Source organism: Schistocerca serialis, chromosome 4 (genome assembly GCF_023864345.2).
Source record: "Schistocerca serialis cubense isolate TAMUIC-IGC-003099 chromosome 4, iqSchSeri2.2, whole genome shotgun sequence".
NCBI classification, from domain to species: Eukaryota; Metazoa; Arthropoda; class Insecta; order Orthoptera; family Acrididae; genus Schistocerca; species Schistocerca serialis.
Genome location: NC_064641.1, coordinates 796,677,537 through 796,697,037, shown reverse-complemented (window position 1 = coordinate 796,697,037; position 19,501 = coordinate 796,677,537). Strand labels below are relative to the sequence as shown.

The following is a 19,501-nucleotide window of genomic DNA, read 5'->3' as shown; positions in this document are numbered from 1 at the left end:
ACGGTCTTAGGCGACGCAGTCATGGACTGTGCGGCTGGTCACGGCGGAGGTTCGAGTCCTCCGTTGGGCATGGGTGTGTGTGTTTGTCCTTAGGATAATTTAGGTTAAGTAGTGTGTAAGCTTAGGGACAGATGACCTTAGCAGTTAAATCCCATAAGATTTCACACACATCTGAACATCATCTGTGTTCGTCGCCAGGGTGACTATGTTTATAAATAAATATGTAGACACGCGGGATAAAGACGTATTAGAGAGCCTCTAACATTCTGCGTGGTGTCTGTTGTTCTATATCGTGTCTCCCTACCACTTTCGCGCAACGACGCTCTGAGCGTGTTTTTTGGGGAATTGACTAGTTTGAACCTGGGACCTGTTGCTGGTAAGGAGACGTCAGACCACACATGGCATGTAGAATTCAGAAGAGTTCAGTGAGACTAGCGATGATATAACCAAATACTTAATGATTTCAGCGTCAGCTCCACTGCATTCCCTGTAAAAGAATCTTAATACTAAATAAATTTAGTGGAAGGGGTTGAAGGCTTTCCTATTTTTAGTTAGCTGGTAAAATAACGCCGAAAAAGCAGTTAAGTTTACCATTGGAAATTTTATTCTACTCACAAAATATTGCTTATAAATTGCACTATTGATAAAAGGAAATGTTTTAATACAGGGTGGTAAAAACCATCTGCGTTCAACAAAAATGTGAACGAATATTCCCTGAATGGGTTTCCAAGTTCTACAATGGATCGAAGGATGACCTATGCCATATCACATCTATAATCTAGGTTTAAATTAAGTTTCACAAAAGAGAAAACTATCAAAATGGTCTACAGTGACCCTCAATTATCTTTAATTACTTATCTAACTTGTCGTAAATTACAGTGGCTGATGTGGCTTCTCAATAACTATATAACAGAAAAATCATCGCGTTTCAGATTTTTACTTCAAGTGACAAATGTGAACACCATGAGCTTTAATTGACGATCGACACTAGTATTACGCAAAAAGGGGGTGTAACAGATGAGACTTCTGCAGTTCTGAGTGAAGCTTTACGTGCTGTTATGCGGCATCGCGTGCGTTCATTACCTTGTCGGTGTTCGTCAGGGGGGCGGCGGGCAGCACAGCTCCGTTCACCTCGCCGTCTCGGAGGCAACTCTCTCCTAACTTCTCCTTACTACAATTTACCGAAGTTGGTTTAAAAAAACTATCTGGCTGTGTTTTCATCTGACCAATCAGGGTCTCAATGTTAACCTTAAGCTCCGCCTACAAAAATTCTGTCTATCCAATGAGAAACGTTATACTTTTCGTGGTGGGGCAATGTTTTTAAAGTTTCCAGCGTAACAGAGACGCGAAAAAGTCTCACGCTAAAACTTGCAGCTGGTGTGGTCCTTTTAGCGTTATCGTAAGATCTATACTGTTCTTCTGGAGGGCTCTATCTTTTGACATGGGCTGGGGGTGGTCCTGACGTAACAGAGACGCGAAAAAGTCTCACGCTAAGGCTCTAGCTTTTAACATGGGCTGGGGGGTGGTCCTAACGCTTAGCTGGCGACGTGGGTGTCCGTCCCTTATCGTAGGACCTTCTAACTTAACAAGGTTCTGCTCTCGGCTTCTGTTCTCGTTTCTCCCCTCGGAACTGCGTCTGTCTTACGGTGGGAAGGTATGACATGCATTTAGGAATTCTTGTGTTAGTCTGTGGTATACCATTTGCTCACTCGTTACTCGTATTACTGTGGTTAATTTAATGTCACGATTTATTCGGAGCTATGTGACATACTACTGGATTTGCTTATTATGTCAGGGTTTTCATGGAAGGTGTTGGATTTGCCTGACACCTTACAAGCGCTTGATAGGTTCCCGAGAATTACGCCGGATAATACTGTAGAAGCAAAGCCTGGGAGCCAGCCTTTGCGGCACTAAGGAATCGTCAGCCGTAGATTAGCAACTGCACCGAGTCAACGCAGATGGGAAACCTTAGCGCAGATGCTTAAATCGCGCGCCAACACCTCGCGCGCGCGAACGGGGTCCGTCGCTCCCGCGCTGCGGCGCGCTCCCGCAGACCGCGACCCGTTTCTCCAGCAGAGGGCTCTAGTATTCGACGCCGTCTACGATTGGTCTTCGATGACGTTATGCCCCCGCTGGCGCCTACGCTGTTCTAGAAAGCTAACATATAAATTGGCGAGCTCCTCAGCGACGCGACAGTAGCACCTGAAGATGGGGGGGGCAGTTGTCTCGCTGAAATATTGTGCGGTTTTTACAATATTATCCGGCGTAATTCCCGGGAACCTATCAAGCAGATGCAGCGTCGGGAAAGCCTCAAACAGCACACGTATTACAGAGCTTTAATAGTTTGCACATAAAAAATTCGGAGGTATTTTCAGCTCACCCGCGAAGAAATACGTACGTAAGGTGTTCATATTTTGTTTGGAGCTTAATGTTCCAGTATCAAATTGGAAAAGGCTCCTTTTGTATCTAACAGTTATTCAGATTCCCACCCAGCCCGCGTATCGATAGATATGCGCGGTCAGAGATCGTTTGGGCTCTGTAGGTATCGATTTGGCACTGAATCCCCCAGAGGATGTAGCCGGCATGTGAGATGGACGTGCCCACTGATGCGGTACCTCTGACAATTACTACATCTACATACATACTCCAAAAGCCACCGTAAGATGCATGGCAGAGGGTACCTTGGACCACTCGCAAATGGAGGGAGAGAAAAACGAGTCTCTACATGCCTCTGCACGATCCCTAATTTATCTTGCCTTCGCGCTCCTTAGTGGATTTTACATTGGCAGCAATATCCTCAATTGTTTGTTGGATGTATTCCAGTCTCTGTCTTCCTCTACAGTTTTTACCCTCTGTGGTACCACAGAAGTAATTTCCTGATGACGTAACATATGTCCTGTCATCCCATTCCTTCTCCTTGTCAGTGATTTCCATATGTTCGCCTTTTCTGCGGACAACCTTACGTTACCAGTCCACCTAATATTCAGTGTACTTCTATAGCAACACATCCCAAACGCTTCGACTGTTATCTTTTCCAGTTATCCCACACCCATGATTCAGTACCATGATTCACTCCCATTCAATATTATGCTCAAAACGTACGTTCTCAGCAATTTCTCCCTCAGCTGAAGACCTACACTAGTGGCCATTAAAATTGCTACACCATGAATAAATGCAGAAGATAAACGGGTCTTCATTGGACAAATACATTATACTAGAACTCACATGTGATTACATTTTCACGTAATTTGGCTGCATAGATCTTGAGAAATCAGTACCCAGAACAACCACCTCTGGCCGTAATAACGGCCTTGATACGTCTGGGCATTGAGTCAAACAGAGCTTGGATGGCGTGTACAGGTACAGCTGCCCATGCAGCTTCAACACGATACCACAGTTCATCAAGAGTAGTGACTGGCGTATTGTGACGAGCCAGTTGCTCGGCCACCATTGACGAGACGTTATCAATTGGTGAGAGATCTGGAGAATGTGCTGGCCAGGGCAGCAGTCGAACATTTTCTGTATCCAGAAAGGCCCGTGCAGGACCTGCAACATGCGGTCGTGCATTATCCTGTTGAAATGTAGGGTTTTGCAGGGATCGGGGTAGAGCCACGGGTCGTAACACATCTGAAATGTAACGTCCACTGTTCAAAGTGCCGTCAATGCCAACAAGAGGTGACAGAGACGTGTAACCAATGGCACCCCTTACCATCACGCCGGGTGATGCAGCGTCAAGGGTAACCGCAGCCATGGTCTCCTAGCTGATAGTCCAGGCTGCTGCAAACGTCGTCGAACTGTTCGTGCAGATGGTTGTTGTCTTGCAAACGTCCCCATCTGTTGACTCAGGGATCGAGACGTGGCTGCAATATCCGTTACAGTCATGCGGATAAGATGCCTGTCATCTCGACTGCTAGTGATACGAGGCCGTTGGGATCCAGCAGGGCGTTCCGTATTACCCTCCTGAACCCACCGATTCCGTATTCTGCTAACAATAATTGGATCTCGACCAACGCGAGCAGCAATGACGCGATACGATAAAGTGCAATCGCCATTGGCTACAATCCGACCTTTATCAAAGTCGGAAACGTGATGGTACGCATTTCTCCTCCTTACACGAGGCATCACAACAACGTTCCACCAGGCAACGCCGGTCAACTACTGTTTGTGTGTGAGAAATCGGTTGGAAACTTTCCTCACGTCAGCATGTTGTAGGTGTCGCCACCGGCTCTAACCTTGTGTGAATGCTCTGAAAAGCTAATTTTCTTCCTATCGGTTAAATTTCGCGTCTGCAGCACGTCATCTTCGTGGTGTAGCAATTTTAGTGGCCAGTAGTGTATATGTGGCATTACCAAATTTCTCTCGGTCATGAAAGCTCTTTTTGTGTGTGTTAATCTGCTTTTTATGACTTCTTTGCTTCGCTCGTGATGTGGTACTTTGCTTCTAAGGTAGCAAAACTTCTTCATTTCGTCTGCTTGATATTGCCGATTTACGATGTTAAGTTTACCGCTTACCGTATAAATAATATGCGATTGCGACTGACAAAGTTATTATATTTCAATGAAATGAACACCCTTAGCTGCTAACAGTCGTTGACATACGTCAACGGGGACAGATGAAAATGTGTGCCCCGACCGCGACTCGAACCGGGACCTCCTGCTTACATGGCAGACGCTCTATCCATCTGAGCCACCGAGAACACAGAGGATAGTGCGACTGCAGGGATTTATCTCTGACACGCCTCCCGCGAAACCCACATTCTCAACGTATTGTCCGGCACTACATTCGTAGTGCCCCCGCCCATTATACTCATTACTCGCGGCGCGCTGCCGATTCCCGTAAGAGTTCGGGTACTGTTCGTTCATTCGCACAGAAGAAGAAGATGGTCAAGTGGCCGGTGAGCCTTAACTATATATATATATTAAGATGGTATCTGTTCTTTCGGACATATAAAGTTATTATAGACTGACTGGCGCTCTCCGTGGTGCTGCCATCCAGTAAAAAATTTAGTATCCCTCTCTTGTCCACGCAGTCATTATACATGTCTCATGCCGGTAGGTCTATTAGCGCAGCAGAATTCTGCCAGGGACGTCTTCTCGACTACGAGCGGTGTTGCGAATGCCCCGTCGTCGCCAGAGCCCCGGTACATTTCGCTCCACTCCCTGCCACGACATTGTTCCCAGCGAGCATTCGCGGCACCCTGGTTTTCCTGAAAGGAGGGACGACGAGCGAGCACCTTCTACTGTTTCTTCCGTCATTCTCCTCCCTTGTTTCCCCCCCCCCCCCCCCCCCCGCCGCCACCCACCCCTTCCTCGATTTTCCGTTCCCCAGCTGGTAGCACCGAAGAGGTGGCGTGTTTAGTACACAGACTTACGTTGAATATTAGTAATGTTCGAATCCCCGTCCGGCCATCATTATTGTAGTTTCCCTGGCTTTCCTAAATTAATTAAGGCGAGTGGCGGGGTGCTTGCTTTGAAAAGGGCACGACCGAATTCCTTGCTCATCCTTGTCTGTTACGAGACTGTGTTCCGTCTCTGATGACCTGGTTGTTGACAGTAGGTTACAAAACTAATCTGACTTTCTTCTTCCCGTCGGGAGCGTTGCGTTTTCTTTGGAAGTCGTTCAGTGCTTATCTTCTAGTAAACAGCTAGCAGATTTTCGTGCGTTACAACACTTTTTCTGACGTAGTTATGAGGCAAGGCCGTGTATCAGCTATAATATTTCAGTTCGTTGTATGGTATCCTGACGAAACATACGGAACATTCTTTGTTCTTTGGTGCTCTACACCGAGATGACCAAAATCACGGGATAGCGATATGCACATATACAGGTGGCGGAGTACCACGTACACAAAATGTTAAAGGGCAGTGCGGTTCAGGCGCTCGGTCCGGAACCGCGCGACTGCTACGGTCGCAGGTTCGAATCCTGCCTCGGGCATGGATGTGTGTGATGTCCTTAGGTTAGTTAGGTTTAAGTAGTTCTAAGTTCTAGGGGACTGATGACCACAGATGTTAAGTCCCATAGTGCTCAGAACCATTTGAACCATTTTTGTTAAAGGGCAGTGCATTGGTGGAGACGTCATTTGCTCTCAGGTAATTCATGTGATAAGGTTTCCGATGTGATTGTAGCTGCACGACTGGAATGAACAGACTCCGAACGCGGAATGGTATTTCGTGCCAGACGCATGGGGCATTCCGTTTCGAAAATCGTTAGGAGATTCAGCAGTTCGAGTTACACAGAACAGTATGGCAAAATTTGGCTTTAATGGGCTATGGCAGCACCCGCAGCACCTCTCTGGGCTCGTGGCCATATCGGTTGGAACCTATACGACTGGACAATCATCACCTGCTCAGATGAATCCCTGTTTCGGTTGATAAGAACTGGTGGCAAGGCTCTAGTGTGACGCTGACTGCACGAAGCCATGGACCGAAGATGTCAACAAGGCGCTTTGCGAGCTGGTGGTGACTTTTGTAGTGTTTTGTTACTCCTTTCTCACGTGAGGAACGTGTCCACGAATTGAACCACGTTAACGGAAACGACTACACTGTAATTAGTCATGACGTTGTGGTCTGTGTTTACATGTGACAGACTGGGCGCTCTGTTCCAGCTGAACCAATCATTGACTGGAAATGGTTACGTTCGGCTACATGGAGACCGTTTGAAGCCATCAATGGACTTCATGTTCTCAAACGACGATGCCCCAGGTCACCAGGATACAACTGTTCGTGATTCGCTTGAATAACATTCTCGATAATTCTATAATTGTAAAGCATGATTTGGCTACCCAGTTCGCTCGACATGAATCCCATGTGGCATATATGGGACGTATTTGAGAGGACAGTTCGTCCACAAAATCCTGCACCGGCAACACTTCCGCAATTGTGGACGGCTTTAGAGGTAGCGTGGCTCAATATTTCCGCAGGGTACTTCCAGCTACTTGAGTTCATACCTTGTCGACCTGCTTCACTACACCGGCAAAAGCAGATCCGACACGATATGAGGAGCTATCCCACGGCTTTTGCCATCGCAGTGCGAAGCAGCTGTGTCTGCAGAAAGACTCACAGGAATGGAATCTGTTTGTTTCTGCAAAAGTAATATTCTTCTCAATTCCTTTATCCATATATATCTCACCACGTCCGTGCCAGTAGGGGTGGGACATTAGTTTTATTCTTCCCATTTCTTCTTTTCCCAAGCATTTATCACTCGTAGCACTTGGTTCGCTTTTCAGGATTTGGCAAAGTTTATTTAATGATTCGCGGCCGAATGTCCTTCGTCAAGGAAGGCAAGTCGTGTGTACAAAGTTTCACACCTTGTATAGCCCCAAATGAATGTATTCTTGCTACTTTCGTGTATGAACAACAAGCAAAATTTCGTTAGAATGTTAAGCAAGGTTTGCAGCAGCAACTGTGCAAATGTAATATATGAAATAAAAACAGCCGCCAGTTACGGAAGGTAGTAGTCAAAAGTACTTGATCTACGTTTCAACCCACATATATTGGCCTTCTTCAGAAGTCTTATTACGTTTTACGTGCTGATCCTGATGTTCTGCCGAAGGCTTAGTCGTAATTAAAATTGACAAGATGGCTGTTTTTACGATTGTCACATTTAATTATCACTAAGCCTTCAGCACATTAGGATCAGCATGTAAAACGTAATAAGACTTCTGAAGAAGGCCCATTTATGTGGGTTGAAACCTAGGTCAAGAGCTTTTGACTGCTTCCTTCCGTAACTGGTGGCTGTTATATTGCATGTATCAAAATTTCGTTATTTATTATCTATCGGGGTGCTGCAATTTTAATGGTCACCAATGTGGAGTGGCCAGAAAGTGTAATTATTTCATTAACGCTTACCACTTTTTGTCCGAAACGTCCATATGTACACCACCATGCTAATACACTCCTGGAAATTGAAATAAGAACACCGTGAATTCATTGTCCCAGGAAGGGGAAACTTTATTGACACATTCCTGGGGTCAGATACATCACATGATCACACTGACAGAACCACAGTCACATAGACACAGGCAACAGAGCATGCACAATGTCGGCACTAGTACAGTGTATATCCACCTTTCGCAGCAATGCAGGCTCCTATTCTCCCATGGAGACGATCGTAGAGATGCTGGATGTAGTACTGTGGAACGGCTTGCCATGCCATTTCCACCTGGCGCCTCAGTTGGACCAGCGTTCGTGCTGGACGTGCAGACCACGTGAGACGACGCTTCATCCAGTCCCAAACATGCTCAATGGGGGGCAGATCCGGAGATCTTGCTGGCCAGGGTAGTTGACTTACACCTTCTAGAGCACGTTGGGTGGCACGGGATACATGCGGACGTGCATTGTCCTGTTGGAACAGCAAGTTCCCTTGCCGGTCTAGGAATGGTAGAACGATGGGTTCGATGACAGTTTGGATGTACCGTGCACTATTCAGTGTCCCCTCGACGATCACCAGTGGTGTACGGCCAGTGTAGGAGATCGCTCCCCACACCATGATGCCGGGTGTTGGCCCTGTGTGCCTCGGTCGTATGCAGTCCTGATTGTGGCGCTCACCTGCACGGCGCCAAACACGCATACGACCATCATTGGCACCAAGGCAGAAGCGACTCTCATCGCTGAAGACGACACGTCTCCATTCGTCCCTCCATTCACGCCTGTCGCGACACCACTGGAGGAGGGCTGCACGATGTTGGGGCGTGAGCGGAAGACGGCCTAACGGTGTGCGGGACCGTAGCCCAGCTTCATGGAGACGGTTGCGAATGGTCCTCGCCGATACCCCAGGAGCAACAGTGTCCCTAATGTGCTGGGAAGTGGCGGTGCGGTCCCCTACGGCACTGCGTAGGATCCTACGGTCTTGGCGTGCATCCGTGCGTCGCTGCGGTCCGGTCCCAGGTCGACGGGCACGTGCACCTTCCGCCGACCACTGGCGACAACATCGATGTACTGTGGAGACCTCACGCCCCACGTGTTGAGCAATTCGGCGGTACGTCCACCCGGCCTCCCGCATGCCCACTATACGCCCTCGCTCAAAGTCCGTCAACTGCACATACGGTTCACGTCCACGCTGTCGCGGCATGCTACCAGTGTTAAAGACTGCGATGGAGCTCCGTATGCCACGGCAAACTGGCTGACACTGACGGCGGCGGTGCACAAATGCTGCGCATCTAGCGCCATTCGACGGCCAACACCGCGGTTCCTGGTGTGTCCGCTGTGGCGTGCGTGTGATCATTGCTTGTACAGCCCTCTCGCAGTGTCCGGAGCAAGTAGGGTGGGTCTGACACACCGGTGTCAATGTGTTCTTTTTTCCATTTCCAGGAGTGTATATTTAAGATTTGAAGCTCCCATACAGATCATTGATATGCCTATAGTGCTCCTCACGAGAACTGCAAAGTGACTGCCGCGGAAGTGCCAATTGACTGTCGAGGACAGTGACCAGTTCTTTGCTTGTCTTTCCGTGTGTTTGGAGAATAACAGTAAAAGATACCAGCGACTTCACTTTGGTGGAGCGCTTATTGACTAGTGTGTCGATCTTTGAACGGAAGCACAACAAAAACATTGCGTCCGTTTTCAAGTGGAGTTGCACTGTGCCCCTTTTAATTCCAAGTTCTGCAGCACGCCTTACCGCTGACGCACTAGCTTCAGCAGACGTTTCCCTTCAGGTTTCTGGACGAACAAGGGTGGCAGGAGGGGGGGGGGGGGGAGAGTAAGGGATGCATCCAAAACACTTTATAAGCTGGAATGAGATTTTCACTCTGCAGCGGAGTGTGCGCTGATATGAAACTTCCTGGCAGATTAAAACTGTGTGCCCGAGCGAGACTCGAACTCGGAACCTTTGCCTTTCGCGTGCAAGTGCTCTACCAACTGAGCTACCGAAGCACTACTCACGCCCGGTCCTCACAACTTTACTTCTGCCAGTATCTCGTCTCATATCAGCGCACACTCCGCTGCAGAGTGAAAATCTCATTCTGGAAACATCCCCCAGGCTGTGGCTAAGCCATGTCTCCGCAATATCCTTTCTTTCAGGAGTGCTAGTTCTGCAAGGTTCGCAGGATAGCTTCTGTAAGTTTGGAAGGTAGGGGACGAGGTACTGGCAGAAGTAAAGCTGTGAGTACCGGGCGTGAGTCGTGCTTCGGTAGCTCAGTTGGTAGAGCACTTGCCCGCGTAAGGCAAAGGTCCCGAGTTCGAGTCTCGCTCGGGCACACAGTTTTAATCTGCCAGGAAGTTTCACTTTATAAGCTAAAAGATTTCTTCCCACATTACAAAACGTGGGAAGAAACGTTAGGAAACCTATCCATCGACTGTGTAATGTTTTCGTTGTGCTTCCGTTCACGGATCGACACACTAGTCGCTAAGTGCTCCTCCAAAGTGAAGTCGCTGGTATCTGCCACCAAACACACGGAAAGACAAACGACGAACTGATCAAAGCAACGGGCTGTGTTGTCCTCCCTGAGCAGTCAGTTGGCAGTTACGCGGCAGTCACGTTGCTGTTCTGGTGAGGAGCACTATAGGCATATCAATGATCTGTATGGGAGCTTCAAATCTTAAATATATTAGCACCTTACATTGTTACAAGTATTTAGTTCAGGTGTAAAGGGAGCTCCTGGCCACCCTGCACGGAGTGACCACGGAAGACCGACGGCTTTGATTCGCTACTACTGAGAGCGCCGTGGTGGGAGAAGATCGTAGTGAGGGCTGCTCTTCTCCACACAACACGCCGTTTCAGTTACAATGGGGCAGTGGGACTTGCAATATCGTTTGTTTGCCTGACACTTTCGTTACAAGTGGTGAGTCGTTAAGGCTACGCAGCGAATGTTTCGTGTACAATTCAATCTCGCTCGACATGGAGTTATTCCGAGTCGTAATACAATCCTCAGGTGAATGGAACATTTCAGAAAAGCTGGGAAGGTAATGGATAACAAGCGTACTGGCCCGACACGCACTGTAGTGACGTGGAAATATATCGCTAGGGTAAGAGAAGCGATAGTCAGAAGCCCAGAACGGCGAGCTAGATGTCATGTGAGTGAGCTAACAATCAGTTGTGAATCGGTTGGACGAAATATGCATACATTAAAATTTCGTCTGTACGAACATCTTATTGTGCAACAACTAAAGCCAACTTGTTTTGCTGTACGCGAAGACTTTGCCTGCTGAATGAAAGTGATTTTGATTGATAATGTGATTGACGAGCGATGAAGCTCATTTGCATTTAAAAAGGACAGTCAATAAACCAAATTTGCGTTCTTGGGCTCCTGAGCATCCACACCTTATACACTCCCAAAAGGGTATAGTCTGGTACACTCTCGTATGATTCGGTATTATTTGACTGCTAATTTTTCAAGGAAAAAGGGGCTACAGTCACTTTTAATTCTGTTCGATGCATTCATACGCTTGAAAAGTTCTTGCAGCCAGAACTTAGAAGATGAAGAATCCCTTTAAAAGATGTTTAGTTCATGCAGGACGGCGCTACATCACACACCGCGAACGCTTCAGTGGCAGTTCTTCGACGCATGTTTCCTGGACAGCTTACCTCACGTTCTGGCAATGTTCCTTGGCCTCCCAGATCTCCAGACTTATCGGCGTGTGCCTTTCTTCTGCGGGGTACCACAAAAGCTGTGTGTATAACAAGAAACCGCGAAATCTCGACCAGCTGAAGGATGCGATCATTCGTGAAACTGCTGCCATCCCCGCATTCGAAATGATGAACATCACCACGACGACATTATTTGTTACAAATCGGCCTGCATTAAATGCCAAATAATGAGCTTTGATTTTACGGTATATTGATAATTTTTACTTATGGACCGTCTGACAGCAACTGAATAAAACGCAATTTTAGTGCCTTACGCGTTTCGCCTTTGTTTTCTGCAAGGCATCATTACTGGCCTGGAATATGTACATATATTTGCTATTTAATAAACATTTTTGTCACTGTACCTATAGGTTATAAACAGTTCTGGTTGTTGGTATTTCCTATTAAGTAGTAATGTTTTGAACTGTACTTACAGGTTGCGTGAACAATTTCTTACATATTACGCTTCTGTTGCATATTTGGTGTTGTTCTTCTTCTTATGAATGTCAATTTGCGGTTTTTTCCCACATTTCACAGCCTATGAACTTAACGCTTGTTTCAACGCAATGTTTTGGTTTCTGTTGCTGACTGTCAAATGTTTTTGCCAAAGATCGAATGTTATTGCCAAACTTTCGAGTGTAATTACTGAAGTATCTGTGATCTGTTCGTGTATGCATTTGTGTTTACGTTTGTGTATGTGTGTGTGTGTGTGCGCGCGCGCGCGCCCGTGTGTGTGTGTGTGTGTGTGTGTGTGTGTGTGTGTGTGTGTGAGAATTCGTGTGATATAATTTTTTTGTGCTCTGTGTGTGTGATTTGGTGTGGTATATATATACTTTTTTTGTGGGCTCTGCTTGTGTGTGTGTGTGTGTGTGTGTGTGTGTGTGTGTGTGTATTTTTTGGTGTGGTATAATTTTAAAAAAAATTGTACCACACCAAACTACACACACACACACACACACACACACACACATACACACACATACAAATGCACATACAAATGTACACACGAACAGAACACAGATACTTCAGTAATTACACTCGAAAGTTTGGAAATAACATTCGATCTTTGGCGAAAACATTTGACAGTCGGCAACAGAAACCAAAACATTGCATTGAAACAAGCGTTCAGTTCATAGTGCTGTGGAATGTGGGGAAAAAACCGCAAATTGGTATTCATAAGAAGAAGAACAACACCAAATATGCAACAGGAGCGTAATATGTAAGAAATTGTCCACGCAACCTGTAAGTACAGTTCAAAACATTACTACTTAATAGGAAATACCAACCACTAGAACTGTTTATAACCTATAGGTACAGTGACAAAATGTATATTAAATAGCACACATATGTACATATTCCAGGCCACTGATGATGCGTTGCAGAAAACAAAGGCGAAACGCGTAAGGCAGTAAAATTGTGTTTTATTCGGTTGCTGTCAGACGGTCCATAAGTAAAAATTATCAATATACCGTGATATTACACGCAACTGATGAAGACTGGACTGCAAAAGTTGAAAATGAGCTTTGACTTAATGTGAGTAAACGTACATTAATTTTAAGATCTACCAAGTATCCTCTGTTTAACAACGCGCCTGTGTGTCACCATGTGCGGCACAATTTGGAGATGCGGAACGAGGAAGATAACAAACGCATGTTGTGCAGGTGGTGGGGATGGATGGGGGATGGAACTGAAAGCTGTAGTTGAATGACACCGGAGTTACATTCATATCGTTCGATACATAGTAAATCTGTAGCACACCCCAGCACTCACTTTTATGTCTCTGAAGCAGTATTGGCCTGGCAGCTGTGATGAGAGCACAATGTTACGACCTGTGTGACGTTTGCTGGCAGGAGTACGCGCCGCTGGGAGACCTATCCGGGGCGGTGAAGGCGGGAGGTCTGCCCGAGGAGCAGGTGAAGCGCGTCGCCTCGCAGATCGGCTCGGCGCTCGACTTCCTGCACTCCAAGCAGATCGTGCACCGCGACGTCAAGCTGGAGAACGTGCTCGTCTTCACCGCCGACATGACCAAGGTAAGCGGCGCCCCGTACTGCCATTCGTTGTGATCACTGTGTACAACACACCGCTGCAACACGTGGCCATGGTCAGCCTTTCAGTGTACTCACTTTTCCTTGTTATTTATTTTACTTTTATCAGACTTATGGCTCTGTCACGAAGAATATAATAATACCAATCCCAAAGAAAGCAGGTGTTGACAGATGTGGAAATTATCGAACTATCAGTTTAATAAGCCACGGCTGCAATACTAACACGAATTCTTTACAGACGAATGGAAAAACTGGTAGAAGCCGACCTCGGGGAAGATCAGTTTGGATTCCGTAGACATATTGGAACACGTGAGGCAATACTAACCTTACGACTTATCTTATTAAATAGATTAAGGAAAGGCAAACCTACATTTCTACCATTTGTAGACTCATGGAAAGCTTTTGACAATGTTGATTGGAATACACTCTTTCAAATTCTGAAGGTGGCAGGGAGCGAAAGGCTATTTACAATTTGTACAGAAACCAGATAGCAGTTATAAGAGTCGAGGGGAATGAGAGGAAAGCAGTGGTTGGGAAGGGAGTGAGACAGGGTTGTAGCCTATCCCCGATGTTATTCAGTCTGTACATTGAGCAAGCAGTAAAGGAAACAAAAGAAAAATTCAGAGTAGGAATTAAAATCCATGGAGAAAAAATAAAAACTTTGAGGTTCGCCGATGACATTGTAATTCTGTAAGAGACAGCAAAGGACAGTGTCTTGAAAGGAGGATATAAGATGAACATCAATAAAAGCAAAACGAGGATAATGGAATGTAGTCGAATTAAATCGGGTGATGCTGCGGGAATTAGATTAGGAAATGAGACGCTTAAAGTAGTAAATGAGTTTTGCTATTTGGAGAGAAAAATAACTCACGATGGTCGAAGTAGAGAGGATATAAAACGTAGACTGGCAATGGCAAGGATAGCGTTTCTGAAGAAGAGAAATTTGTTAACATAGAGTATAGATTTAAGTGTCAGGAAGTCGTTTCTGAAAGCATTTGTATGGAGTGTAGCCATGTATGAATGTGAAACGTGCACAATAAATAGCTTGGACAAGAAGAGTTTAGAAGCTTTCGAAATGTGGCTCTGAGCACTATGGGACTCAACTGCTGAGGTCATTAGTCCCCTAGAACTTATAACTAGTTAAACCTAACTAACCTAAGGACTTCACAAACATCCATGCCCGAGGCAGGATTCGAACCTGCGACCGTAGCGGTCTTGCGGTTCCAGACTGCAGCGCCTTTAACCGCACGGCCACTTCGGCCGGCTTTTCGAAATGTGGCGCTACAGAAGAATGCTGAAGATTAGATGGGTAGATCACATAACTAATGAGGAGTTATTGAATAGAATTGGAGAGAAGAGAAATTTGTGACACAACTTGACTAGAAGAAGGGATTGGTTGGTAGGGCATATTCTGAGGCATCAAGAGATCACCAATTTAGTATTGTACGGCAGCATGGATGGTAAAAATCGTAGAGGGAGACCAAGAGATGAATACACCAAACAGATTCATAAGGATGTACGTTGCAGTAGGTTCTGGGAGATGAAGAAGCTTGCACAGGATAGAGTAGCATGGAGAGCTGCATCAAACCAGCCTCTGGACTGAACACATGGCTCTGTCTACCTAGACTTTCCCGGCCTATTAACTGATGATAGTCTTGTTAGGTCTGCTGTCGGATCATGCGGTAATCTGGACGCTATATTTCAGCGGTCCACCTGGCCACCATCTTTTGAAGATTACGCTGTTTCCTAATGTCACTGTAACTGGTTCCTGTCGTTAAACGGAGGCCCTCTCCTACGCCGCAGAATGCCAAAACAAAAATCGTCGCTGCTAATCTCTATTAAAAGTCTAGGTACGGGAGCCCCGTAGATGAGATGCGGCAAAACCGATAAATCACTATACAGTACCAACGTTGGTACATTCTGCCGGCTGAGTCAAGGGTCGGTATTGTTTAATGTCATACAAAACGGGGTTTCAATAGTTACTTAACGGGTAGCCCCTGTCTATATTCGTAATATTATCTGCTTGTCTAATTCCAATGGACTGTTTTAAGACACAGTCCCTATAACAACATGCATGGGCAACAATTTGTGTCTTATCATACAACAGTTTGCGTTCCTCGTTAACGCAATACTCTGCCACCATAGATTTCTCTGGCTGCAACAGTCAAAATGGTTCAATTGGCTCTGAGCACTATGGGACTCAACTGCTAAGGTCATTAGTCCCCTAGAACTTAGAACTAGTTAAACCTAACTAACCTAAGGACATCACAAACATCCATGCCCGAGGCAGGATTCGAACCTGCGACCGTAGCGGTCTTGCGGTTCCAGACTGCAGCGACTTTAACCGCACGGCCACTTGCTGCAACAGTCGTGCGTGGTGTTGGTGCTCAGTAAATCTATCGTGAATGGTGCGAATAGTGTGGTCAATATACTTTTCCCTACAATGGTAAGCGATTTGGTAAAAATCGACTTTCCTCAAACCTAGGTCGTCTTTTACCGTACCAAGAAGCGCTCAATCTTGCCTCATGGACAACACTTTTCATATCAGCTTTGAAATCTCACGGGTTAGCAACCGAGTGGCGTCGTCTTCTTGTCGCAACGTTTCAATAGCTTGCATATCCATCATCTTCGCCTGAAGATTATGGATACACAATCCATTGAAACGTTGCGACTAGAAGACGACGCCACTCGGCTGATAACCCGTGAAGATTTCATAGCTGACATACGTCGAGAAAGCCTGCAGTCGCATACTTTTCATATCTTTTGTAGATATGCCCCCAAAATATGGAAGGAAACTAAGTGATCTACAAGCAGCGAAGATCCCTACTCAAAGGCACGACGGATGTGTTTGTCTGAGAAGCCTTTCTGCCTCAACACGACAGTAAGGTGTTTCAGCTCTGGTGTCAAACTATATGGGTCTGAGACGGTGTAAACTCTCTTTGCAAAATCCACAGGTGCGACACACTGGGGTCTTCTTGGCTCGGTAAAAAATGACCTCGCAATGAGGACTCGCTGTTTTGTGGGAAAAAGTATATTGGTCAAACTATTCGCACCATTCGCAGTAGATGTACCGAGCACCAGCGCCGCAAACGACTGCAGCAGTGGCGTACCACTAGCTTACCGAGGGGCACAAAATGTTATAAAAAGCAAATGGATGCCTGCTACTGCGACAGTATTTTAAAAGAATCCTTTAAAATTAAATTAGCAGATTCCATTATAAATAGAACCCGGGTCTACCCGTTAAGTAGGCTAAAACTTGCAATCATGTTTTATCCGACAAAAAATAATGCTCGTTGACTCGTGCTACAGAATGTATCGCCACTGGTACTCGAAAGCGATTCACCAGTTTTTCTGCTTTCACCGCAGGTGGTGCGGTACGTTCACTTGCGGTGACGGGCATCAACGACGATCTCTGGCGCACGAGCTGTTCGCCTTCCATGGTGTATAAAAGGGCCGCCGCTTCACGGTTTGAATCAGTCGCAAGGATCAGTTTTTGCCCTGATCTTGTACATTCTGTACACACCGAATCTGCCACGCACACTAAACGTCCAACTGTCAATATATGTAGACGACATGGCTTTATACATAAACAGTCGTGTCTGACACATCGTCCAGCGTAGATCAGACAGGCTAGCGACAGTCTCATAGAATGGGTTTTCCGACCATTACCTGGACCCACTCGTTCCGGTTACTGTGAACATGAACCGGAGCGTTTATTTTAACATCCCAAGTCATGAAGTTTTGACCTCTCTCCGACATATTCATGCCGTGTTGACACATATATTCCTTGTTGGAGGAACACAGTCATCCTATTCTACTTCGTTACCGTGTCATACCCAATCTGAAATGCCTGGGACTGTTTGAAACAGTGAGCGGAACAACAATCAAGTTGCTTTCACTTTAGTAGCTTCACTGAATATGTGGCGTCGTCCTGCTATGGCATACCCCAAATATCTTGTAGACTCTTTCTCTTCGCCGAAATGAGTCCACTATTAAGACTATCGGTACTGTTACATCGTTTTGGGATGATAATTCCTACGAATAATTGAATTATTTCCTCCGGATTGCTTATAAATCTGAGGAAACAAAACGGTTGTGATAATTCTTCAACTGTAAGATCGGTACCAGACAGATACCAGTGCAGTCAACAGCTGACAAGAATGTACGCGGCAGAAAATTCGACTGTGAGTGTGTGACAGGACAATAAAAGCTGTTCTAAAACCATTTTCAACAAGAAGAGGTTCGAGCGACGTAAACATACTGGATCGTTTAGCCGCTGCACTGCACTGATATATCCGAAATAGTATCGATCAAGTTCTCCACTTGCGTGTACGTAACATTAATACTCGTACTCTGCAAGCAGCTACCGAAATGTGTGTTTTCGATGGGATATAAATTTCGTTTCATTCAGTTAAATCATCGCCAAAGGCAGGAGTAATTTGTCCGATTATTGTTTTTGATACAGATGTGATGCCTACATATACGTTTCACAGTTTAACACAATTTTCCGCTTTGGCACTGGTGCTTTAGATGAAATGCAGTGATCGTATGGCATTTATTGGCCGGGATATCCCCCTCGGAGTTCGGCCACCGTATTGCAAGTCTTTTTAGTTGACGCCACTTCGGCGACTTGCGTGTCAATCATGATGAACATGATGATGGACACACAACATCTAGCCCCCTGCCGGGATTCGAACCCGGGCCCCTTTACGTGGTAGGCGGTAACGCTACCGCTGCGCTACGCAGGCGGACGGTGCTTTAGATAAAAAATGAGTGAGGTCATAAAAGGCGAACAGTGAAATAAAGGGTGTCTCATAAAGCATGCAACTTTTCAGCGCGTAATAACAAACAACTTTATTAATGGAATTAAGTAATTTACGTATTACTGCAGTGTATATCTGTGTTTATGTGTGAAATATGATATTGCTGTCAACCCTTGTAGCTGACTGGTCAGCGAGGGTTCGATTCCAGTTACTGGTGGCAGCATTGGTATTGGGTACACTCAGGGACTGTTGATATTTTTAAAAATATTGGGAATCCAATATATCGATATTTGAAAAAACACCGTTATCTGCACTCGATACATCGAAAAAGTAACGATATATCTACGGATAAAATATCGACGGATCGGCCAATAAAAATATCGGCTAACATTGTAAATACACTGCCGATTTTAGATCTGTATATTTAAGTATTGATTTCTTATTAGATATTCTGTACGTCAAAAAGCTAGTAGCCAGCTTATCCCCCTTAGAGCGAGAATTGGAGCGAAAACGATGCAAGTTTACTCTTGGCGATAACCACTTTTCTAACAATGTTAACTTCATGTAAATGACACAATAAAAGGTGTCCCATGGGTCCGTCCTTAGGTTTCTTCAAATATCGGATTTGTCCGAAACACTTAACCCAGATAGTCCTGAATTATTTGTTTTTCAAAATTGATTTATATCTTATCAACGTTGATTCACAAGGTTGTAAGGAAGGAAGTAAAAACAATTTTGGGTAATTATTTTTATTTACTATTTCCAAAAATGGGCGTCCTTCCAGAAGGACGTCAGGTCAATAAGGGAACATGATTTTAAAGTCTATGACATTGCACAATTAACTTGTTTTGATTTTTATACTTTCAAATAAACATAAATAAATTTGAGTTATGGGCTAAAACAGCTAATAAATATAAAAAACAAAGAAAATAACCTATACGCATATTTTATGCACTAGTATGATAAGACATGAAGTGGTTCGTCACATTTTACGCACATAGTAGTAGTTCTTTTGTGGCAACTTCGACATTTCAGCTGCTTCTTCTTTTTTGTTCTCTCGTCCGTTGGTAATTTGGCAACCTAATGTTCTCTTCCATCAAATCTAGAATCTAGTTTGGCCCTCTTACTAGG

The 19,501-nt window shown here is 45.4% G+C and overlaps 1 protein-coding gene across 1 annotated transcript in view; it reads left to right on the top strand.

Annotated features, from left to right (window-relative positions):
• LOC126474774 (serine/threonine-protein kinase meng-po) overlaps positions 1-19,501 on the top strand; it is a 101,713-nt gene that overhangs the window by 65,117 nt on the left and 17,095 nt on the right. The window contains exon 3 of the mRNA XM_050102250.1: positions 13,413-13,592. Coding sequence (XP_049958207.1) covers positions 13,413-13,592 — 180 coding nt within the window. The remainder of the gene's footprint in view (positions 1-13,412; positions 13,593-19,501) is intronic.